Below are 25,682 nucleotides of genomic sequence, written 5' to 3'. Positions count from 1 at the left end.
TGTGACTGGGTTCACTTCTACAGCAGGACAAGGGCAGCCTACCTACACTTACCAAATGGAAATGGTTCCCACTTTGTCTTTACTGTACATTTTAAGAGCAGATGCTGTGCCCAGAAATTAAGTGAATTGGGAGTGTCAGTCCTGCTAGCTCCCCAAATACTTTTTATGGCAAAGCTTAGAGAATTTTAAAGATGGCTGGCACCAACTCTAAAAGAATGAACCAAGGAGAAATACCTGTGGAGTGCTTTTATTGTTTGATTTGTTATGGTTTTGGGGTATTTAAAGTATAATTTTAGACAACTGCATCCTAATAAATAATCTACTCTTAAAGCAGTGAAAAGATACTATTTAATGCTGTTGTTTTGTTTTTTTTTTAAATAATAATCTGATTTACTAGTGAGTAGCATTTTAACTCCTAGTATTAATCATCATTTTGGTGAGGGCACAATCTTCAGATAAATGTTTTTGTTAAAGAAAGAATTTATTTATTTAAGAATAGAGGTAACACATATAGTACAATAACACTGCAGGGATGGTATGTCTTCAATATATACAGATGCTTAAATATGCAGACAGATAAAAAAGTACATTTTACAATGTGCCTGATTGTTTGAGCATCTAACTTTGATTTTAAAGTTACCTTGTTTCCAGTGGTAATTAAGCTCTTTACCTGTTTCAGTCCCAAAGAAAATCTCCAAAGAATGCATCTTTTTATTTAGGCACATAAAGATTCTTGGAAATATGATAATTTCTGAGGACACATCTTCACAAGGAAGCAAAACTGTTGCTGATGGTATGTTTACCATCATGAGTCTCATTGAACTGATTTTTGAACATAGCTTCACAGGTTGTGGCAAGAGTACTAGAAATAAATTTGTTCCACTACAAAATTTTTCCATATCAACTACACTTAATGTTTCACATCTGTGTGATAAAAAAGATCAATTCCTCAAACTAGGTCTTAAAGAAAGAAATCAAATTATGTATTTCAGGACTTCAAGGGAGATCTCTATTTCTGAGACTGCTGAGCTACAAAACTGCATCTGGTCTGTAAGACTGGGAGGATATTTGAGGCAGGGAAATGCAGTAGGAATATTTTCATCTTGAAATCAGCACTTCAGGTGGTAGTAGGTAGCATCCCCTGTATATAAGTGGGTGAGGGCTTGAGCTGGTTTTCTGAGGGCTCTGCAAAATAAGATGGGCCAGCCCTTGCCCAGCCCCAGCCCTTGGGGACAAAGCTGTCATTATTTGATGGAGATTTAACTGTGCTTTACGAAATGAAAGTTGTGGAGGCCTGCATGGCTGTAGTCTTTGCTTTCACTGCGTGTTAACCACAGGGTGAGTAATTGAATGCTCATCCATGTGTGATCATCTGCATTGCCGCAAGCTCATTATCAGCATTAATGTGCTGAAGTCACCCGAGTTTCCGTAATGGTGGCATATGTGGCCACTGAGAGAAACGCTGCTGTCTTTGTCCTCGATGCCAGCCAGCAGTAGCTGTTGGAAAATTTCAATTTATAGAATGATTTTAATTCCTTTCTGTACTTGTAAAGCTGCAAGCTAGAATCCAAAATCTGCCAAGAACTTGCATGCTTGCATGACCTGGCAGTTTCCCCCTGGTCAGATGCTGTGGCTCCAATTTTATTTTATTTAGTGTGAGGGCTGAGTGCAGCTGGTTAAGCATTGCTTAGAATGAGACTATAGAGAAAGAACAGAGGAATGAAAACCAGAATACTTCATGTGTTATCTCAGATCTGTGGAAGAATGGTGTCTGGGGGCTTCATGTTGTATCCTGACATCAGGAGGTACTCAGTTATTCCATTTCTGCTGCATTTTCTTCAGGGTTTTCCATGAAACTCCAAGAACTGTGTCTGCTTTGTCCCATGGTGCTAGCAAAGGTGTGTAAGTGGGTGAACAGACCTAGTATCAACAGTGAAAACGAGCAGTGAAGACAAAATGGATGTGGTAAAGTGTGGGGCTGCCATGGGGAGAGGCAGCTGCTCCTACCTCTGTGAGGACAGGTTAGACCTAGACAGGTACTCTTGGGAGTTCAGAAAAACTTTTACTGATGTTTTCTATTGTGTTCTGGATCTCTGCAAAACCCAGTTGTACTAGCTAATGCACTGTTCTGGGAAATCAGTGGTTTCTGAGAAGAGATTTCTAAGCAGAGCTCCACTGACCCACTTTGCTGAGCAATTTCTTCAATGTCCTCATTGTATCACTCCTCGATACCGTGTTGGAGATCCTGTGACACAATTCCTACAACACCAGTTCCTGCCAGTGGCATTTTTGTCCTTGTGGCCCATGCCACTCCTTAAAAAGCCTGTTCCTCTCTCCCAGAAGCACCCATAAACATACTTTGCTAAATACAGTAGTGGGAGGAAGGAGAGACTTTGGAGCTGGAATGAGAATTGGAAATTCAGAACAAGTCCTCTTCTGCTGCCCAGGGGAGCACTGGCTGCTGAAAGAGGATTGATCCGTATCAAAGATGAATGAGAGGATAGAGAAGACAGACCAACTTTTTTTACATATTTACACATTTATTTGGAAAGGTGGGGCAAAAAATGTCAGCAACTATTTCAGGCAGCTTTTTTGGGTAAATGACAAAGTATTTTTGTATGCAGGAAACAACTGCTTCCGCTCTAGAGTTTTTCGGCACTTGAAAGGAAACAAGCCAACTCCAAAACTCTAAAGAGGAAAGCTGTTACAGAGACTGATTATTCACCCTCTAAAGCTTTTTACAAGTTTCTCTTGCATCAGACAGAATGATGATTCTTCTACATCCCAGTAATACTACCGTGTTTCATTTGCAACAGATAACCTCCATGTGAAAATGGACAGTACTGGAGCTTTATAAAATTAATATATGCTACCAAGAACATTATATGTGGAGTATTCCATGTTATTCAGTCCTCAAAATAGCTAATAAAGTGGCAAAATAATGAAGAATATTTATTGCAGTTTCATTATGAGACTTAAAACTCCACTTACACTTCAGAGAACAGGGAATGTTTTTAAACTGTTGTTGTTCTGTTTCAGAAACAATTTTCCTCTAAATCATTATTAAGTTGAAGGGTTCGGTTGTTTGTTGGTTTACAAGGGCCCTTAGCTTAGATGCATGTTTAGTGCATATGTAGTGTGATGATTGTGGTTATGTGCATGTTCTCACAGCCAGACTGCTATATTCATGCAAATCCCTGGCCTCAGAGATGGTCTGTACAAACTTAGGAAAGAGACTTTTTGTAAGTCAATTGCTCAGGGACTTCTTTAATGCAGAAAGATGGGTCAGAACATCAAATATTAAATTGTATTTATTGGGTAGGACTGGAGGACAGAGATGCAAAGACCTAAGGGGTTAGAGGGTGAGACACTACTGTGCAATTGCAATTCCCTTTATATGTAACAGGATGGCTTGAGCATCAAGAAAATTCACTTTGTCAAATCCTCATACCACCTTGTTTCACATCTTGCTGCAGCTGTAACATGGACCTTGCTAAGTCAGTAGGAATTGTATGTCTGGATGGGGTAGTCCCGTGCTGGAATGAGTGGTTGAATGGATGGCTAGAAATAGACCAATTCGAAGGCTGAGTTTGGCCTTTTAAAGAAGTCAAAGCAGAGGCATTTGGTTTCACTCTTGTATTTATAAATAGCTATCTAATAGTGCAGCACAGTTTGACCGTGCAGCCCAGGGTCGGAAGGGATTGCCTGCGTGCTTTTACCAGCTGTCAGTGTGGCAACTGTGGGGTCCCGGCTGGAGCACCCAATTCCTGTGAGTTCCCCCTCCCTAGCTGGTGCAGCTGGGAGCAGTTCCTCTGCTCAGAAAAGACTTCTGTCACCTCTTAGCCCCAAACAGGGCACTAAGCAGCGAGGATGGGATTTGAGAAGTAGCAACTCTTACTTGGCCTTCATTTTCCAGGCATTAAGGCTGCTCAGTCTTGTCTGTAATGCTCTCATTTTCCTTTATTCCTTGTCCCCTCCCCTTTGCAGATCATGAAGTCAGCATTCAAACTGGTTTCTGTCCCACTGCTCCCCCCCAGCCTTCCAGTACTTGGGGCATGTGGTGAACAGCCATGGTGCCAACAGCCCCAAAGTCTTGTGCTGGCACTGGAACCAAGCATCACGTGTTTTCATGTGTGCATTGCTTTTGTATGGAAGGAAAGACAAGTGTTGGACACCCTTACCCAAGGTAGAGAAGGTCAGTAATGTGCTGTTGGTGTGTGCTGATGGTAGGGTGAGTGCTGAGAGAAATTTTGTGATGCAGTTATTCAGGGGACTTCTGTACCTGCAGAGTAAGTTCCTCCTTTTCTTCTGGATTCAGCTCACTGAGGGGCAAGAGGTGTCTTCAGGAGAGTCCCTAGCCTGTCTGTCACCCCAGACAGGCACAGACAAGGAAGAAATCTTCAATTACACTGCTGAAAGAAGTGAAAATTCCTGGTATTTACAGTAATAAAAGAAAGGAAAATCAAGAGCTGGTGATCCCTTTCAGGAAGGGGTATTTGCAGAGCAGCTGCAAGGAAGAGTAAAGGGTCTGGAAGACACTAAATAGGAGGGGTGTAAAGACCTTGTTTTCTCAGTTTGCTAGGAGAAAATGACAGTGTGGTAACCTCACCATTGCCTGTGATTAGGGAGTGATACCTGTAAATGGATGCTGACTAAGAAGTGTGAAGAGAAATATCATCTCCCCTCTCCTTCCCCCACTTAGTGCCAGCTGGTGTCTTATTTTTATTTTTCATTCTGCTTAATTTATTTCATAAGTTTTGGTAGTCGAGCCAGGAGAGTGTTCCCTTTTCAAGAATAGATATGCAGAGAAGAACTGAGGTGGCCTGTGCTGGTTGTTCATGGCCTGGTGGGCTGTTGGTGTGTTTTCTATAACCTGCATTTGTTTAAATATTAAGAGTCTAAGAATAAACAGAATGGAAATTAGCTTCAGTGTATTTCTTATTTTTGTTGCTTATATAAAAATTGAAGTCCAATGTAGCCCTAATTCACAACAGTCAAAATAATGTGCTGCTTTGTACTCTACAATTTTGTTTTATGTCATGTGAAAACTTTATTTCTAATTTGTGCCTCTCAGAATTATAAAAAGGTTTTATTTATTACAGCTCTCATTCTAGCTGCAGGTGAAATGATGCTTCAAACTAAAAGTGAGGATGAGATGTAATTTCTGAAAAATTCAGTTACTATTTTACAGTGGCATTTGGGATGCTCACAGTATTTATGTGTTATCAGGACAGAAAAGTAAGGAAACAATAAGCCAAGATCACTTACTTTTCACAATAGAAGGGTTTTTTCTTTTTTGTATAATGGCAAGATAGTTCTTTTTAAAAGGTCTTCAAATGCATTAATGTGACTTTCAAATGAAGTTGTAGAAATCCAAGGACAATCATTCAGACACTATTCTAGAGATCAGATGATAAAAATGCAAAAATATTGTGCTCCTGGAAATGCAAACTCAGTCAGATAACAGAATTCAGTAAGGTTAAATCACAGAGACAGAAGGATGAATTGGGTTCTGATAAAAGAATTGTTCTATAATTGATAAATGTAGGCAGCTGTTGTAATCCTAAAATAATGGGCCATCACTAACAGGTTAACATTTGAGGGGGTTTCATTGTAATGCCTGTTTGGAATAATAGTTGTTATGATAAATTTTTGTTCTGCAGTTTCTGAGGCATAAGGATTTGCAGTTGCAACTGAGCAGTGGAGAACCAGGGCTCCTTTTATCCTTAGGTGATAAGCATATATGGCTCCTGCACTCTTCTGCTCTGAAAAGGAACCTGCATAGTTCAAATATCAAAGGGCCAGCACTCTGCTCGGTTCAGAGGAGGTTATTCTGAACCTTTCTCATATCTAAAGAGTAACAATGGATATTAAAGAAATAAAGATAAATAACTGTATGTGTCTGAGCAAAAGAAAGATAGTAGCATAAACTGAAGTCAAAACTGAAAATGCTCTAAAATCCTAATTTCTGGTTACCTGCTCATCCCCACAGGCTGTGTCCCACAGTTACAGATGTGGCACTTACAGAAGAGCCAGAAAAGGTGACAATAGAGTGGTGGTGTGCTAGCTGAGGTATCCACATGTAGTGACACTGAGCACCTGCTTTGCATATTTTCCCACCAGACTCTGGTGTTCTGGGAAAGAGCAGGGAGAGGAAAGGGAGACACACCTGAGTATTTTCTGGGTTAGTCTGAGTACCACTCAAAAGATACTATGTATGGACACTGTGCAGGAGTTGAGATTGCCTCTATATCATTCAGCACGTCAAACAATTTATCTGAAAGGCGTGTTTTGGACCATGTTGTTCAGAAGTCAGGCATTGTCAGGCATCCACAGGCCTTGTCTGAGAGTTCTGAAGGTTTCATTTTGAACATGTTACATTGAACATTATTTAAGTAAGAAAAACAGTAAATTCCTATATTTAGAAGATGACTAGGCCCTCAATTTTTGATGTATTATTCATATGTCTGATAATATTTCAATGATTACTTTCTTTAGAAGTATTCCTGTAATAAAGTCAGCATATGTGCATCTACAAGAGTAGGGCTTAAATATCACTATATTGTTTATTTCTCTTTCCAACTGTCCCCTCATTTTTGAAGCTAAATAATAGAATTACTAGGAAAAAGTAAAATACTCAAGATGCTAAGTTTTATAGTAAGAATCACACCATTTACTGCTTTATTAAGAGAAAAAGGAAAGGAGGGAGGGAATAGGGGTAAGAGGGACATTTAGCTAATGATTCAAAACCCTGTAACTTTAGTCCTGCCACTGCCAGAATTTCATTTCAAAGGCCAAATGTGCCCTTTCTGATTTTGACAAATGAAATATTGTAACAGTTTTTAGAAAACCAGGGTGGTTGTATGTTTGCTTTCAAGAAAGGAGGTAATATTTTTTTAGCAGTTCTTGAACTACAGTTATCAGGAAAATAAAATATTTGAAGCAACTAGTAAAAAAAACTCCAAACTTTTAAAAATAGTACTTTCTATTGCCTCTGGTCTAGCTAATCTTTCCTGTTATTCTTTAGGAACATACAAGCATCCTCTCTGTTTAGATCCACTCTTATTTCTACTAGTAACTTGTGGAAAAATCTTCATGTTTTCTACCATTAAATACTACTTTTTGAGCTATAGATTTTAAAATAAATTCTTTATATACATTTATACCTTTGAATAATGAATTTTCATTCTGCATAATGTGTTTTTGAATGCTATGAAGTTTAAAAGGGTTAAATATGCAGTGTATGGAAGAGCATTAAATTGCAAATAAGTGGAGCTGTGATGCTTAAAATACAAATTCCTTTGTCGGATGTGGTTTCTGAATGTTATGGATTAGATTAAATGCTATGTTGCATAGCATGCATTAGAATGAGAAGTATGTTGACTACTAGATAACAACACACTGGAACTTCAGGGGTTAACTGCTGTCCCTTTTGGTGCAAGGAAAATACCTGCCTATTAGAAAAAGCATAGAGTGCTACCTGCTTATGTAGAGATTAATAACGGGTGCTGAGAACCCCGTTCTCTTGTGGTGACAGAGGTTGTTCCATTGGAAGGTTATTGCTCAGCCAGGAGATGACAATCATCTGCACAGTTTGTAAGTAGGATAATATGGAATTGCCAAGAATTTTATATCCATGAATGTGCATTCATATGAATAACACCTAAGGTTATGTCTCTCTAATGAAGGCATGTGGAGACAAAGCACACAAATATTTAGGTGTTGGCTTACTGTAGTCATGCAGCTTCTTTAACATGAAAGAGACAGGTCTTCTTGTAAAGTATTTGAGAAGTGCTTTTGTTCTGAGTTGCTATGTGAATAAGAAAAAGAACCAAGTAAGCGCACAGGGGGCAGTCCGGATTGTCGTCATGAAATAAGAAACAAGATGACAGTAGAACACAGCATAGGAAACCATGGAGAATTCAGAAAATTAGTGTTGCTTGAAAAATTACGCCCTTTTACTGATGCCATTGTTGGAAGATGAGTGGGAGCCCAGGAAAATTAGAGACTTAAATGGATTCTTGCTCTCTCAAAGGATTTTCATGCTGCCAGTTGAACTGTAACAATGAGCTAGCTGCTACCAGCAGCCTGCTTGAAGAGTAGATGCATTTGTCAGCATTTATACTAGGGAGACTTACAGCCTCCTGGTAACTTGAGGGCCAAAGGAAGGAGGAGATACTTGTAACCTTCAGAAGGGCAGACATGACATCTGGGTTCATGCTGCTCCTTTAGTTCGTGAGATCACAGCTTGGTAAGGAGCAGATAGCAGCCTGCCTTTCCTTAGGCTCTGCTTTGGCAATTACACATGTTCTAACAGATATAATTGCATAATTATGAGCATGGAAAGAAAGAATCTGTGTCTGTTCATCCTATTTCCTCAGTACATCATCAGTTGATTCAGTATTTTCTTAATTGTGAGTTATATATGGATTTACTACTGTCCTTGAGATTTGAATGAGAGCATTTATGAAATATCATAACTCCCCCATAAATGGAGTTTTAACTCATAAAATGGAGTTTTAACTGTTGTTTAACATGTACCAGAGGAGTAAAGAGGAGTACATTTGAGAAAGTTTGAAATAGGGTGTTTGGGAGAAACTACAGAAACTAAACTGACTTTTAATCCAGGAACCTAATTGGATTTGTAATGAGAGCAGTATTAGTGGAAACATGGAAAACATGGAGTTTGCAAAGGGACATCATGCCTCTTGGCATTCTTTCAAGCAAGCAGTGAGCCTGTAGATAAAAAGATGAGTCAGTTGTCACAATCACCTTGTATTTTTCAAGTTGCTTTGAGCCCTCAAGAATTTAAGCTGGTATGCAATGAAAAGAAGATCCTTTTTGTAGATTAAGAGATGGCTGAAGAAAATAGGAGGAATTAATATTTCTCACAGAGAAAAATCCCAGGGAATTTATGCCATTTGTCATGTTTGAAAACCTAGTAAGGGATATGAGCATTAGAAAGCTAGTCTTTACTGCCTCTATACATTTTTTTGCGGGTCAAAATTAAAGCTGGTTCTAAAGAAAAGTTTTTATATAAATGACTGAGAAATAAGATAGCAAGACTAAGGTTCACACTGTACAAAGAAATTTGCTTCATTTAAAAAATGGACTTTGTACCAACTTGTTACATTAAGAATCTTGGTCTCCCTATGGTTTGCCATCATCTCAATGGTTAGTAGCAATCTGAAAGGGAATTAGTTAATTAGGAATTACAAATGCAATACCATATGAAGCAAGACATGTAATTATGCTACTGCTCTAAATCCATGTCTTTGTTTTATCTTGAATGTTTTGTGGTATTCTGACAATTCTGTCTCAAAAGGCATAATATAAAGGTACAGAGAATGCCCGAAGTATTTAAAAATATATAATGATATCTATTTGAGGTATGAATTGGACAATGAGACTTCTGTGTAAAAAAAGACATGGTTGGAGGGGGATATGACGGAACTTTATAAAATCATGAATAAGATTACTATGAAATGTTCATTCACATCTGATCTTATAACAATAGTGGAGCAGGGGAGTTTGAAGTAGAAAGTCCCTTTTCATGCAGTGTAAAATGTATTTGCTTATCTTGTTTCCACTGTGTTGTAGAGGTCAATAATATAAATACAAATTGGGTTATGTAAATTAGAAACTATCAATAAATACAACGGTCTGGATGAACCCATGTCCAGTAAATCAGCAGTAAACAGCAAGAGAAGGTCTACTCTATCATACACTCTAAAGTGAATACTATTGATGATTCTTAAGAAGAATATTAAGCTATCTGAACTTTTTTATAAGTTGTTATATGTGTTATTCAATAAAATTAAAACTGTAATTTTATAATTTTAACTGTTGGGGAAGGAGCAAAGTTGCAGTGGCTGAAACTCTAATAGGGTCCTGAGAAAATTTTTTTCTCAAAATGGGTCTATTAAGAAAAGAAAATTTGCCTTGCTATTTCAATAAATCATAGCTCAATCTTTGAAATTCACAAGTTTCAAGACTTGGAGAAAGCCAAGAGTCCACTTGTGAGTCCCTAAAACATTGCAGTGCCTCCTGTGGTTGTACCTTTAGAACTGTATTGCCAGTGCAGCAATGTTGCTATTAATGAGAACTCCCTAGCTGTGGCTTCATCGTCAATGCCTCCACAGCAGGAAAATCCCTGCAGAGCATGATTTGTGCTAAAGGTAAGGCAGTCTCTCACTTCTTTGGGGTTAATAAAAAAGCCTTTATTAGTGTCTTCACAGGCCATGCCCTGTCTTTCTCAAAGGATCTTGATCTTTGTAATAAAAATAAGGAATGTTGCAACAGAGAGAGCCAATGTCTTCCCTCTCTTGTGAATAGACTGTGGAGGATGTGTGTGGGCATATGTTCTAGTCTTGATTTACTAATCACAGAAAATATCATACTGCAGCTTTGTTGAAACTTGTCTTGCAAGATACTAAAAGCTGCTGTTGACTTACTAATAATAATGAAACAAAGAAAGAAAACTCTGGCTAGGTCTTAACTCATACAAACCAGAAGTAAAACACTCCTTGTAGTGGAAACTGGAAGTCTTGTGTTTTGTGATGTCAGAATAATATAAGAGCTTGATGCCTAGAATTTTTATTTTTTTCCCCTGACTCAAAGTGCCTTTAAAGTAAAAATTTACAGAAGTGGTTATCTGAAAATTTTTGTCCAGGAGGGTATTTGTTACACTAAGGTTTTCTTTCAGTTTTTTTTGTTCTTTAGTCCCTCACCCCCTCCCAGCAGTGTCATTGACAAAAAGTTATTCTGTTGCTCTTACAAATGATTAGGGGGAAAAAAAAGCCTCTTCAAAAGAGTGTTGTGTTTGTTCTACAATGGAGCCTGACTAGAGCCGATTATTTCTGTTGAATGTGTTCGCACTGGGTCTTATGCTCAGCTGAAACAACTCTTAGCTTATGCTGGTCTGACAAAATAGTGCTTCCAGTCTTCAGGTGTTTCAGCTCCATGTTATTATATCACTATATTATAACAATGATACTGCAAACAGCTTGCCAGCAACTATTCCATAATGTCACTGACATAGCCAAGTCTGGCTACATTTTGGAGCTCTGGAGGTCTGAGTCACAGTTTTTGGACTTCTAGCTTTTGCAGTGTTTGAAAATCCTTCTCTTGCAAGTGCCCTGCTATGAGAATTGCAGTGTGAGCCTATGCAAGGCCAAGGTATACACATTCTGCAGGAATAAAGGTTATTCAGATGTTCAAGAAAGGATGAGGAAGTGTTGAATAATGAAAAATGTCAGGAAATGTCACAAGACTTGTTGCAGCCTTATCAGTGCTGCTGTTTCTTTGCAGAATGCAGCCCCAGACTGTCTGGGGCACACCAGCAACATTCAGTTGACAGTGTGTTCCCACGCCCCTTAGGAAAAAGCACCTTTGGCCAGAAAAACAAGGAAAAACTTTTGAGGGACTCACAAAGGGTATATCTGTTGTAGGGGGCAGATATTTAACATACTTACATGCTTGAAGTACTGGAACACAGGCTTACTGCTGCATCTGTAAACATATACACGTATATATAGCTGTGGTCAGACTGTTTTTAGCTACCCAAGTTATTTCAATACGTTGTGAGATGTTATCCACAAAAGATGAAAGGATTCTGATACTTCACAAATGAAGCATGTGTTAAAATAACTCTCAGTGGACAGTGGAATGCTGCTTCTTTTTTTCCCTTGTACCTCAGTAGGAAGCAGAGCACTGTAGTGGAAAGTAGTAGACCACCCTATGATTATTTAGATGCTAAGAATTGCAAAATAACAGAGCGAATACACTGAAACTCTGCAGTATTCCTTATAATAAAAAGTGGCAAAAAGCCACTGTTCAAATTTAAGGAAATCACAAATACCTCTTCTATTATGATGAACACAAAATTGGAATAAGACTATACAGCCAGTAATACTAAGCATATATCAACACATTTATGAAAAAGCAGAGCTGTTTCAAAGCAGTGTGGTATTTTGATATTAACTGAATAATATGATAGGACTATTATTTGAAATGAAATTAAAATTTTACTGTCTGCAATAGAGTATTTTTATGTTCCTACTTTTTCACAATGATTTGATTTCTAGATAGGGACAGTCTGTCACCTACGAGTCTAGGGAAGCCTATTTAATTGACTTAGATACTGTGCCTGATCCATACTTGCACTTCCGCATGCAAGCTATGGTTAATGGTTACACGTGACTGAAAATTGACTACCTCCTCTTACAGCTTCCTTTTCTGACACCAAACAGATTGTTGAGTAATGTAAACTTTCCTCATAAGATTGATACCCTGATTCTTCCCTCTCAAAGCAGCTGTTATTTTGTTATTCTGAGGCTGACACAAATTTGGCATGCAGCAGAACACAGGATCCAAAGGCTTGCAGTCACTGCTGCCAGGCAGACTTGAACCATGACCTGATCCTACCACACAGTGATTGTCCTGCCATGTGCAGCTGGTCAGCAAGTGCTTGTAACATCTGTTGATTGCTGTTTATTGTCTGTAGAACACTCATCTGTTCAGATTTCTTTTCTTACTGCTGCACACCTGATCTGATAGTTGTTTATCCACAAATACAGACCAATCAGTTCCTTTTCACAATAATGGTCAGTCAGCTCCAGGGGTGACCGTAGAAGGCTTGAAAACTGGTATGTTGAAGGTTGGAATGGAAAAGAGAGATCTTGTGGAGTTTTTAAATATGAAGTGAAAGTGAAGTGGAACAGAAGGAATGATTTAACACTGAACACATATTCTGATAAGTACAGCTGCAACTCACACTGTACTGCAAAAATTCCCAGAGATGAAGAGTCAGAAAATGTGATGTGGGACATTAGTGCTTACCTACAGTGTAACATGAGTTTTACTAACACAGTGTGTTACTCATTGGAAGGGAACCGTCAGCCAAATGTGCATATATACCTCTATTCCAGCTCAGAAGCTTCTGCTGTGCAGAAGTGACCTTGCATATTTTCAGGCTTAGATGGGCTGGTTTTTTTTAATAAGGCACAGGAGCAAGGTGAATTCAGAAACCAGCTCTGGCTGTGGGTTCTGCTCCAGCTTCCCTTTGTGATACTGGGGCACTATGCTGCCCTTGAATAGATTGTCAGTCTTTTCCACCTGGAAATGGCAATTGTAGTTGTTGTGACTGCTGTATGTCAGAGGGGAAGAACGAAAATACTTTGAGAGAGTACTTTATGCCCTGTGTGAAAAACACATTACTGCAGAATATCTGCATTTTATTTTATTAATGTTAAGAACATTACCCACAGTAAAATGGGTTAGTGTACCTTTATTTGCAGTCAAAAGGCAAATTATCATGCCTTGATCTACCTGCCAATTATGTTGCTCAATTGCTTAAAAGTGGACCTTGATCCTTGGAGATGCTGATTGACTTTAGAAGAAGCTGAGTTACAGGAACTGATACATGTATTTCACCCTGTGATCAGAATTTCACAGTAACTTACTTGCTTGTATGCTAGAAAACACAGTATTTGTCTAATGTGTCCTAAAAACACACACCAAGAAATAAAGAAAGCGATACATGTGTACCATGCAGGAAATTACAGGAAAGGTACAGCCTTAGTGAAAACTGAGAGCACCTCTCCTGAACTGTATCATATTCCCTTCCTAACTTGTTTGTGTTCCCAGATGTGTAAAATGATCTTGGATAGGTTTGGGCTGTTGTCTTTGAGATTTCTGATGTGAAAGACATGTAAACAAACAAGACAGAGCACTCCCAGCACACCCACACAGGGACTGATGATTGTGGTTGAAGAAAATATATATAATTGTTATAATGCATATTTTAGAATAATTCCTCTTATCACATAAAATAAGACTGGGTTTACTTAAATGTGATTACTGTATGAAAGTTTAAAACCTTTTAGAATTCCCAGGAAAAAGATTTCCCTTGACAGAATTAAATTAGAGAGTATGACCAATCAAGTGATGATCTGAAAATAAACATTGCCTACAAGACACAAGTTATTTTACCGTTTCCTATGAAGGTGCTCAAAATTTAGATGTATAGAAAGATGGGGAAAAAAGTAACAAAACAGAATACACAATCAATACAGAATTCAAAACTGCTTTTGAAACTTTTCCAATACTGTATAGAAACTTGCACTTTGATAATTAATGAATGACCTTTCCTTCCTTGACCTAGATTTCAGTTGTTGGCAACAAATGAACAAAGAAAAAAAATCACTTGAAATCAGCGAAGCCAGCACAGCAGCTTCCATAAAACCCTTTGCCAAACTGATTAGATTTGCAGTTCACTCACTAAGCCTGCCTGGTCATGGCAACATCATGCAATGAATCTTTTCATTGAATAAAACTGGAATTGCAGAGGAACTAATTTTTTTTGTCTGAATACTTCTGTAGTGGTTACTTAAACATGAAATTGTTTCTGCTCATGTGTGGGCAGTCTTATTCTGTAAAAAACTTCTTCCTGTTGAGCCTAATGTAGTTGTTTAATAATTAAACAGAAGCAGTTAATTGGAAAATACTGAATATGCACACAATCCTCAGTCATTTTCCTTTGATGGCTATAAATGGTTTGAGGTTGGATAAAGAAGTAGTATTAAAAAAATTCTTCCTTGGATAACAGATTTTCTTAATTTGTTGATTTTAATTTCTTAATTTGTTTGACTAAATAAGCAATTTAAAGTATCTGGTAGTTTTTTCACATAAAATGGTACAGGTAGATAGGCATGAGGGTAGAAGAATCTTTTGTTTCTATAGAAAACTTACAAAGCTCCAGAAATTAAAGGCTGCATTGCTCAGCAGGGAGCTTATGAGAACTGGAGTGTGTCCTCAGCTTCCACATAACTGTTATTCATATCCAGACAAAGCAGAGGGGGAGAGAGAACAACCTGTTTTTCCTTCAGTCAGTAGCTCAGGTCCTGAGTGGACTGTGCCTTTACAGACTTTATATAGGATGTTTTTTTTAAAAGCTTTGGCATAATTAGCATTTTCATCATTGTTAGTGAGTGGATTAGCAAGTGAGATTTCATATAACAAAAGACAGAATTTGCTCATTATGGATTTGATTTAAAAGACTATGATTAATTAAAACAATATATTCTCCAGAAAATAAATAACTGGTGGTGATCCAGAAGAACTAGGAAAAGATTCCATTTTCTAGTGGTGCTCATGTCTGCCTTGTCCAGTTTGTTTTTCAGAACTCAGGATGTTAATCTAAAGAGAAAAGTGAATATGTTTGTTAGATTTATTTTTGCTTTTAAAAATAAAGAAAAAAAGACAGATGTTTTCTATTAACAAAGAAAAAGTAAAGGAAGTAGAAGAAGCATCTTTCTGGGACTGCTAGCTTTAGACCTTAACCGGAGAAGCAGTCTCTGATGGCTTTGTCTGCAGCCTGAAAATCATGTTTAAACATGTCTTGACCACAGGTCCTGTTGAATCACCGGCAGATACAGTTTGGTTAGCACATGCAAATGAGGTGGCTCTAGTACCAAAATAGTAGAATTTTTAAAGACAGTGGCTATGGAAAAATGTAAGTGTATTAAAAAAAAAAAAAAAATTGGATTTCTTTGCATGGTTCTTGTGATTGACTGGAAACCTCTGTGCAATCTGAGGGAGCTTTGCCTCCCCTGTGGAAGCCAAACAGCCAGCTGGATGGCGTCACAGATGGGTCTGATCCAGGACCTGGTGGGAGGACAGGTGTAACAAGTGTGGAAGGACCAAGCAGCTGTATGCACGAGTTTGCTGCCAGAGGCGACTGGGGTCTCAGCTGTGCTGTTACAATAAGCTGGATAGTGACCTAGAGACCAGAGCCCTTGAGTGACTTGATCTTGTGCTTTGCAGGTTCTATCCCAGGTCCGAGTCCTGTCCAGCACCAGCACCCAATGCAGATCTTGGAGGTAAGTGCTAAAATGGTTGTGTTCTGGGTGATGGCCAAAGACTCTTTAGTTAGGTCTCTGTGACCTAGGAGAGTGAAAGTGCCCTGAACAATAATCCTTTCTGGCTCTTGATGGGGTTAAAATACGTCCTGTGCAGTTTCCTCCTGATTTCAGAATTCCTGGGTAGAATCTCCAGGGAGATCCTGTGAAAAACTTGCTTGTAAACTTTCTCTTCCCTCGCTGCCAACACCTACCCAAGAAATACCTTGTTTATCTTTTAGATCTCCTCTGCTTTCGTATAAGCCATTGTTGGCTGCTTTGGTGCAAATAGGTTGGAAGATGCACATTGATGAAAGTTGGCTAGAACTGCCCAAAAGTTTGCATCTGGTATGAGGTTATGTCTGTCTACATTGGTGAAAAGCTCTAGGAGAGAGGCAAGGTTTCATGTGCAGGACATATTGCAGATCAAGGAAGCATGAATGGTATAGACAGGCCTGGGATGCAGTCAGTGATAGAAGTTTCAGCTGTGGTAATGTAAGATATTTGGGGATATAAATGTCTCTCAGAGAGAACCACCAAATGGGCTGCAAAGTGCCTGTGATGTGTATAACGATGTTTAAGCTTCGTCTTACCTTATGGTGGGGCAAATCTTACATACTGCTATATGTTACTAGCGAATTAAAACACAGGCACACATTCAAAATCACTGCAATTTTATGCCTCAGTTACAAGTAATTTTGAAGGTGCATCTTTAACTCCTTCCACAGAAGTCCAGACTATGAGTGCTTGATTCTCATTTGTCAGCAGTGTCTCTGATCTCTGCCCAGCTACGCTCATAAAGTACCTCCATCTATGTTTACAAAGATGTTTACTCTCCAAACAGTTCTCGTCATTCTGAAACTACTTGAGGAATGTACCTGACAACTTGGGTGGAAAAACATTCTCTAGATGTAAAAGACTGAAAGAACTGCTGTATACACTGGTCTCAGTGTTCACCAAAATTCTAGGTCTGGACTGAAATATTTCTTTTGACTAATATTTTTATTTGTGTAATACTGTGTCTACAAAGGTGAAACATTACAAGCAAGTAAAGAATGGCAGAATGTCTTCTCGTTTTAGACATCAAAGAGAAAAAACAAAATTAAAGGAACGTAGTAACATCTTCATTTGGAACTGTATTTTAAATAGAGCAACTATTTATTTGCATTTTGGTAACCTTTCTGAAAAGATAGTAAAGAGAGAGAGACCGAGACATTCTTCATCTGGTTATAAATGACATAGATACAATGAGTGTTATGTCTGTGTAAGTCAGAATACCAAGTGTATAAATAAAACTATTTTAAAGCTCTGGGTTTAGACTGTTAAAAGCAAAACATTTTGCTTGCATGGTGTTGAGCAGTTTATTTCACTTACCACTCTAAACCACTTTATCTCCTGTGCTGCTGTTTGCTATTCCTAATGATTGTTAGGGAACTAAGAACAGCTCTGAGGCTATACTGGCAAAGATAGTCTGATAATCTAGCTGCATAAAAATTCAGGTGTTTCTTATAGCTGTTAAGATGCCTCTGTTCAATAAATGTAAATAATTTTACTAGAACATGCAGTTCTAGAAATGGTATGCATATTGTGTTCAGGAGAAACCATCCAATCATTCAGGCTACTAACACTTAAACCTAGTTTATATTTCTGAATAGAAACAATGGTGTATCTTTGGAACTCGTATAGTGAATCAAACCTTTTTGGTGGTATAATTTTTTTTTTTGATCTGGAATTACATAAATTAAGAAATCAAGCAATTTTTAAAAAGGAAATGGGATGGGGATGTTTTGTCCTTTCAGGACTATTTTATGTGCTGCATTAAAGCTGCACGGCTGAACATCCACAAATTGTGTATTTCTTTGTGTAGTATATTGTAGATATAAAGGATAGAATTTCAGAAATGTAAAACATTGTGCCTTGCCCTTCTTCTAGGGAAACCTTAAAATGTCTTGCCAAGCTCTAGCTTTTGCATTCTACCTCTTTTATTTTCCAGAAATGATTTTTTTTCCTAACTTTGTAATTAGCTACATGGCTGTATAGAGGAGGAAAGTATTGCCGGCAATAATGTGTGTCTACACATTGAGGCTGGCTCAATCAATGTGTAGACACAACATGCAAACATCTTGTAACCCTTCAGCTGAGTATCAACACACCATTAATGAGCAGACAGCTTGAAAACTCAGCAATAGCAGAGCGTTTGTTAAAAAAAGAGAAACTGCTTTGATCTGGCCATTGCATCTCTTAGAATTGCTGCATTATTATGCCTAACAGAGTGCTCATGTTTAATTGGTCATCATACCTAATCTTTAAATGTTCCCCCTTTATACCAGGATTGTACAAAAGAGGAATTCCTGAAATATGTGTTAGCTACAGATAACTCACAGCATGTTTGTTTTGGAGGAAGAGCAAAGGAAGGAAACTGACATATTTGTAAAACCTTTTTTTTTCCTCTCTCCTCATCTAGAGCAAATGAAAATAGTACGAAGTGATGAGAGACCATCCAAGGTAATTCTAAGCTGTCTGTGAGCGTTTTGCTCCACCCTGTATACACTTTATTTTTGTTGTTCTGGCTGTGGTCCCTTGAGACAAATATTGTTGTGTCTTGGAATGCTTGTTACTGCATCTGGAGATGTGAAAATTCTTTCTCTCCTCAGCAATCTCTGTGGATATCAACAAACAGGTACAACATGCTCAGACAGTGCTGGTTAGAGGGGGGGGAGAAGTCAAATAAACCTAATGTGCCAGTATAATTCAGGAGGCTCTGGATGAAAGTACTTCTGTGACTTCTTGCAAGTTATTGAGTAGAAGCATTACTTAAAAAGTAACTATAGTTACTGTAAGAGTATTAGAAGCATGCAAGATTTGATTGTCCCAAAAGGCAAACTGCTAAGACTTTGGTACAGATGTCAACACTGTTTTAAAGGACTTGTTTTCAAATCTTTACTAATTACTGCAAAATACGTGGATTGTAATAAACCAGCTTGTAATTAGTCTGGGACCCTTCCCTCTTACGGGTCCTTTAGTGAAACTAGGGCAGTATTTATGTCAGTACAGTTTTCTGCAGTGGCAGTGATTGAACACTGGATTAAGACTTTGAATGAGTTGGGCATGGAGGAGCAAGCAGGGAAGGACTCTATTAGCAATAAATATCTGGGAGCCTAATTTAACAAAATGTTTTGTTTCTACATTAGATACACATTTCTGGTGTGTTTTCTTCCTCTCTTTTGATCAAGGGTGTGTTGGACTTGAGCCAAAGACTTGTCTGTACACGGAACTAGAATAATTACTCTGGAAAAAGTAGCTTGGATTAACTCCGTGGGAGCAGAGTATTGTTCCAGAAGGAGTTATTTGGAGTATCAACATATTTTGAGTGCTCTGTCTCAATTGCCCTTTTCTCAGTTTCTCTGGAATCTTAGCTTCTCTCTTCATACCCTGGATATTGGCAGAAAAGAACAACTGAGTATTGTCATGCTGCTTGGAATTTGTGAGGTTTTAAAAGTTTGCATTTGCTTCCCTAAACCAGAGCACTAAACCAATATTCTGTTCAAAACCCAACACCTCTCTTACTGGAATGGGCAAAGTTGATAAGGTATGCTTGCAAATAACCTTTTGGGGTTATGGGTGAAAGCATAAGAGAAAATGACCTGGGATCCAAACCCACATATTGTTTTTGAACAATTAAAAGGTAGGAGTAAGAAATTTTCAGATGTGTTCAGAGATAGGAAATGCTGGAGGAGGAGATTCAGGTATTTAGTTTCTGTTCTCATGTGCTCTGTGAAGAGTCTGGAAAACAGATAGTTTTTTTTTCCCCTCCTTCTCCTTTTTTTCTTCTTTTGCACGTGTTGTTTGGGGAACACAGACTGAATACTGGGATCATGCTGTCCGTAGTTCTGTATCAACCGTAGAACACTTGAGCAATGTGTTATGCCCGTGGTCGGTACCCGGCTAAGCAGCAGCCAGTGCGGTATCAGCGCCCAGGGGGACACGGTTTGATGTCTCATACACATCCCGCCCCTCGCCCCGGGAGCTCTCGGCCCTTTTCCCAGCGGTGCGCGCGGGCTACGGCCCGGCCCTCACCTGGGGCCGTGACCCGCCCCCCGCTACGGCTTTATTTCGCGTCCCGAAGGGCAAAGACATACGAGGCTGGGGAGCGGCAGGCACTGAGCCCCCTGGGGGCCCCGGGAGGCGGTGGGCGACGCCCTCGGCTGCCCCTCCCAGGGGAAGGGGCCCGGCCCCGGGGACATTTTGTGCCGTGCCGGAGGCCGGGCACCCACGGAGGGCGGGGCGGGGCGGGGCGGGCCCGGCGCGGAGCCGGCGGGGCACAACGGGCGCGGGGAGCGGCGGCGGCGCTGGCAGCAGGTTCTCGTGCTGGGCGAGAGCAGATGGCGGCCCTGCTCCTCATCTACCTGCCCCTCCTGCCGGGGCTGGCCGGCGCCTTCAACCTGGACACGGACAACGTGATCAGCTGGAGCGGGGAGACGGGCAGCCTCTTCGGCTTCTCCCTGGCCATGCACCGGCAGCTGCAGCCGCAGGAGAAACGGCTGTAAGTGCACCGCGCCCCGTCCGGCCCTGTCCCGGGCCGCCTGCGGCGACCCTGCTACCTTCCACCGAGGGAAACTTCCCCTGGCCGCGGGCCGGGGCCGGCAGCCCCCGCGGGGGAGTCCGGCCGGGCGGCGGGAGCGGGGCCGGGGGGCCCCCGGAGGGATGGGCAGCACCTGCCGCGGGGCGCTGCGGAGCCGGGGCAGCGCCGGGCGGCGGGGACCTGTGGGGAGCCGGAGCTGGAAAGGGGAAGGAGCCACAGCCGCCGCTGGGAGCCCTTCCCGCCGCTGCGCTCTCCTGCGCGGGCCGCGCCGGCAGGCTGCGGTGGGCTGCTCCGCCGGAGCCTGCCCAGCCTCGCGTTTGCTCTTCCTGTGCCTACCCGGCCTCCCATGAGCCAGGCTCTGCTGTTTAAGACGGACCGTGCCCGGGAGTGCAGATGAGAGGTGATACAAAGTCAGGAGAAATAAGTTGGTGCTAGTGGCATATGCGTGAAACTTCTTTTGGGAAATTAAAAAGGCAAAATAACGCTCCTGTGTACATCTTCAGCATCCTTGCTGCTTTGTGTCCATAGCGGAGCAGTGCTGGACCCCACCCTCTCCAGTAGTGCCGGATGGAGTGAGAGCATAAAGTATTGTTAAATAAATGCTCCCTCCTCAAATATTTAGTTTTAATTCAAGGCAAGATATGCCCGTTATCCATATAGAGTTAACGAGAGAAGGAAGCTGTAAAGAAATAATATTCTTAATAAAGTTAGGTAGTAAATTGAAAAATCCTGTGGGATTTACCCATAGCATCCCGAGGAATAAAATGCAAATCTGTGAGCTCCTTTCCAGAGGCCTTTATCTTAATTTTTGACAGGATTACACTTGAAAAGGTCTCATTTTAGTACTACCAGGAAAGCAATGCCTGAAGCTTGTTAGTCTCCTGTTGTATTGTCAGTACTGGCAAAATGAGTGTGTAGGAACATGCAGGCAGCCAATTACTGAGAAGAAAGAAGCAGAAACACAAGGACAGTCACAGTATTCAAGCTGGTATGTACTATTTGGCTGAAATGCCTCAGAGATTAGTGGCATGAAAGTTCTGTATTGTGTGTCTAGTAAGTGCTTCCTCAGGCAATCCAATGTGGGGAAAGAGCAGAGCCAGATGCTATCTGCCTTGACATGGCTTTCTGAATCCAGGCTTTCATGAGAAGCAAGGGTCTCTAATAGAGACAAAACCAGACTAGACAAACTGCGTTTGTCTAGTGACATGCTCTGCTGAGTATGAGGTGTCTTGGTCATTTTTCAAATCCATGAGTTTTAGCATAAAGAATTGGAATGCTACCCTGGGTAGCTGCTGGGTGGTATGCTTGGAATGAAACTTTTTATGTCAGACAGGCATGTTGTAGTCAACATCATTTTTGTTTGTAAGAGGCTGTGTGTAGCTTTAAGAGAACAAGACATTAAATATGCTGAACTATCTTTCTTAGGGACTGAGCTGGGTTTAGCTCACATTGTGCGAGTTGTGTCTTCTGAAACAGGAGGTTTGGTGGGGAGTCTTGAAGAGAAGCCTTCCGTGTTAGGCTGCATTTTTATATCAAATAAAAATGAGCTAAGTTGAGCTAATACCAAAGGATTTGTGTGGTCTTTCCATGGAAACCTCATGCAATTTCTAAATTGATTGACTCTTCGTAGATGGAACAGTTGGTATCTGCTGCTTCCAGATACTTGGGGAAGGTAGAAAGTCATGGGAACAGAGATTATACTGAGGTCTACTGCTGAGAGACCAGTATGTCTAATTCCTGCATGCTGCCTGTTACCTGTAACAGCAGGACTCAGGGGTGCAATACCTTTGCATTCCCAAATGCATTTTGACCTGTCTTACCTCTGCTGCAAAAGTGGATTTATGTACAGCTCTCTCTTAGTCAGGTATTAGATAGGTGTATCTTAGAAGTATTTATTTTACCCCTTCTTCTTGAATGAATGCCAGTTTCAAAACTCAGTTACGTTTAGAGTGTGAACACCCTGAAGTAGTTGCCAAAAATACAGAAACTCCAATTCATACTGAAACGTAATTAAAATGATACTTGGAATCTCATCTGGCAGGGACCCTCATTTCAAAGAAACCTGTCAGCTTGAGCACCCTTCTACCCCTCCAGTTTTACAAAATTAGAAACAGGTTGTCATAGACACGTGCAAGATCAGGCCATCTTTGGAAAAACAAGAAAATGAGAGAAAGTGAAATACATTGATTCTGTTTAAGGGCTAATGACTTGAAGAAAGGCTTGGTAAAAATGAAATTATGTATAATTTTTCTCTTACCCCACTTCAGCATTTGTTAAGTGAAATGGTTCCCTCTTCCTCTCGCAGAATTATCCAGTGTTAATCATTACAACAATCCTCTCTAAAGAGGAGGGTGGAGAATGTCTAGGAAGTGTGACAAATAAAGGTACAGCTGTAATAGCTTTGACTAAACATGGTATTTGCTTTTGATCATCTTTTTTTCTTAGTCACAGAATACTGTATTCAGGTTCAGAATACAATATGGATTGCATATTAACTTTGAATGGCAAATTAATTTATTACTGTTAGCTACAAATGTTGTGTTTGCTAATGAGGATTTACTTAACTTTCAACATTATGAACAGATGACTGTTCAATTGCTTTGACATTTGTTGTAAATGGTACTGAGTATAAAACTATGGACCAGTAACAAGCTTTTGGTTTTGACTACCTTCAGGTTAGAAGAGTTGGAAAGGTTGTTAGATTGAGATGACAAATGCTGTAGTTTACAGTGACTGAAAGAGGACTTCTAATGGTATGAAAGGCAGATGAATGCAGACTTTATGTGCATTGAGGAACATTAGTATTGGTGGTACCAAGGCAGCCTCCCTGGATTTGTGCCTATGGTTCTGGTTCATTGTCAAGCACGGTGAATAAGGCAGCAGAAAAGGCTGATTGTCGCTCTATTGGGAACGCTGAGAAGAATGACACAGACTCTCTTGTGAGTTGAACAGGAGAGCTTAAGGTTTATTACCTCAGATCTTCTTTTATAGACCAATACGTGAAAGTACAGAAAGGTAAAACCCTTATTGGTTAGCAAACTAACACATCACCATCATTGGTCAGTGGGGTTCACCACCCCTCCACCTTCTCTTGCAAGAAAACAAGGAACTGACAAACAGCACCTGCAAGGCTGTTTTCTATCTCTGAGGATTGTTTTAATTCCTCCTTACGATTTCCCACACCACTTTCTCAGGCAAGACTGAGAAAATTATGCGGCTTGCTATTCCACAGGCACTGTGCTGCCTGCTTTTGCTCATATTTAGCATCCATAGGCTGATGGAGCCCTAAACGAGCAGGGCTTATTGCCCTGTGTAAGTTTGTTCTGTTTTTAATCTGTGAATATGATGATAGGGAGTTCTGGTTCTGCAGGGGGATGGTGGCACAACAGCAGTGCATTTCATCTGCAGACTGGAAGAAGGTTTGTAACTTAGAGGGGTCTGAGACTGGGAGATGGTATAACTATAGGAGAAATGTAAAAATGTAAAATGTAAGTGGTCCTGTGATGAAAATGTGTCTCCAGCATCTCTAGATGGAGACTACATTGATTGTGCATATATTAGCTACTATATGTTATAAATATATTACTATTATAATAAAAATATAATTACTAGCTACTCGCTATTTATGTAGTGCATGTAGTCACATACATGTAATTTTATAGAATATATAGAGATACAATGTGTATGTATACATGTACACTCCATGTAAGATGTCCAGCAAGTCCATTCCAGTTTGGTTGTAATTTACAGTGATTTAAGCATCTTGAATTAAAACACAAGCATCAAGAATATCTAAATTGGTAGATTACTTTCATAGAATCACAGAACCCTAGAATCACTTGGGTTGGAAAATACCCTTAAGGTCAGTCCAAGTGTAAGCCTAAGTCCAAGTGTACCCATCAGCCAGTTCTTATTTGTGATTTAGAATGATAGAATCACAAAATATCCTGACTTGCAAGGCACCCAGAAGATTTGCTTGCAAGTAATTCTGGTATTATTTTCAGTAGAAGTAGGGAGCTGAATTCAGGTAGGTTTCTTGTTATTGTGTAAGGCAAAAAAGGGAAGATATTGTAGTTACCAGCATTCAGGATTCTCCCATCAGCTGAAAAGCTGTATTGAAAGCTATGGGTAGGCACTTTATGTCAAAACTGCACTGACCATTACCAGCCATAAAATCCTAAAAATTGCAGTGTCTTACTGAAGTTTTTACTTGTCACAGGTTTTGCTGATACTTCACTTCTCTATTGTGAGCTATTATATCAATATATAGCAGAGTTGCCTTAGGTCAGCAGGACTGCTGACATTGCTGTACTGCTGCAGTGCATCCTCAGTGGCATTTAGCCAGTACTTTTGTGTTCTCTCAGGGCTTGGGCTCAGAGACTCTTTGCTCCAGCAACAAAGAAATGGATTATGCTGCTCTGCAGTGGAAGATGACAATTTCTGCTTGCAGAGGTGGTGTAGTGTAATTCAGACTTTGGGTGAACTGAAGTAATAACAATGCATGTTTACACCTTCAGGTTTAAAAGTTGTAATAGTGATGGTCTTTAGTTAGTGCTTCTGTCAATTGAAAAATAAAGGATTTGTAATAAATTTCCTTTTTTTTTTAGGCTGTGATTTTACTGTGTCACTGCACCTAGTATTTTCTTCTCTTAAGTGTTTCTCTGATTTTCTCTGTGCAAGCTATTCTTGGATAACCTGCTTAGTGTGCTTTATTTGCTTTCTTAGTGATAGTAGAGGAGTTTGTGTTCAAGATAGATGTCCTGTGGCAAAGGTCAGGATCAAATGAAGCTGGAAGGGAGGAGTAGTTGAAGAGTTTTCTTGTAGTGGTAGGGGACAGATTTTCAAGGAAGATCCATTGTGCTACTAATATCATGAGTGAAAGAAGTGAGAAGAATTTAAGTTGCATAAGGGATGTGTAGTTGTTACAGGAGGAGCAAACTGCAGAAGGCTGGTTTTTTTCCCAGTACTGATTTTGAGTTATGTTCTTGGCTATTGGTGGCAGAAGCCAGACAGGTAGGTTGGCTTCTCATAAATGTTTTTTTCATAAGGCCTAACAAGCAGAGAAGGATGATAATTGATCTAATTTGTTGCTGTCTGATTTCTCCACCAAATAAATGAAATTAGCATATTGGGTTGCCTGGCTTGTTAGAGCAGCAAATTGTTCACCAAGTCAGCATGGGCCATTTTTTTTTCCCTCTGTT

The 25,682-nt window shown here is 39.9% G+C and overlaps 1 protein-coding gene across 4 annotated transcripts in view; it reads left to right on the top strand.

Annotated features, from left to right (window-relative positions):
* The first annotated feature begins 4,053 nt into the window (after positions 1–4,053).
* ITGA6 (integrin subunit alpha 6) overlaps positions 4,054–25,682 on the top strand; it is a 58,336-nt gene continuing 36,707 nt past the window's right edge. For 2 of the 4 annotated variants that reach the window (XM_015634390.3, XM_015634391.3), the window contains exon 1: positions 20,209–20,442. In XM_015634390.3, coding sequence (XP_015489876.1) covers positions 20,282–20,442 — 161 coding nt within the window. In that variant the 5' untranslated portion in view covers positions 20,209–20,281. Of the gene's footprint in view, positions 4,196–15,825; positions 15,882–18,363; positions 18,405–18,472; positions 18,580–20,208; positions 20,443–25,682 lie in introns of those variants that run through there. The other 2 variants (XM_015634392.3, XM_033516065.1) reach the window with 2 other exon arrangements.

This window comes from Parus major, chromosome 7 (genome assembly GCF_001522545.3).
Source record: "Parus major isolate Abel chromosome 7, Parus_major1.1, whole genome shotgun sequence".
In the NCBI taxonomy this organism is placed as follows: Eukaryota; Metazoa; Chordata; class Aves; order Passeriformes; family Paridae; genus Parus; species Parus major.
Note: the sequence above shows the minus strand (reverse complement) of the source record. Positions and strands in the feature narration are given on the sequence as shown.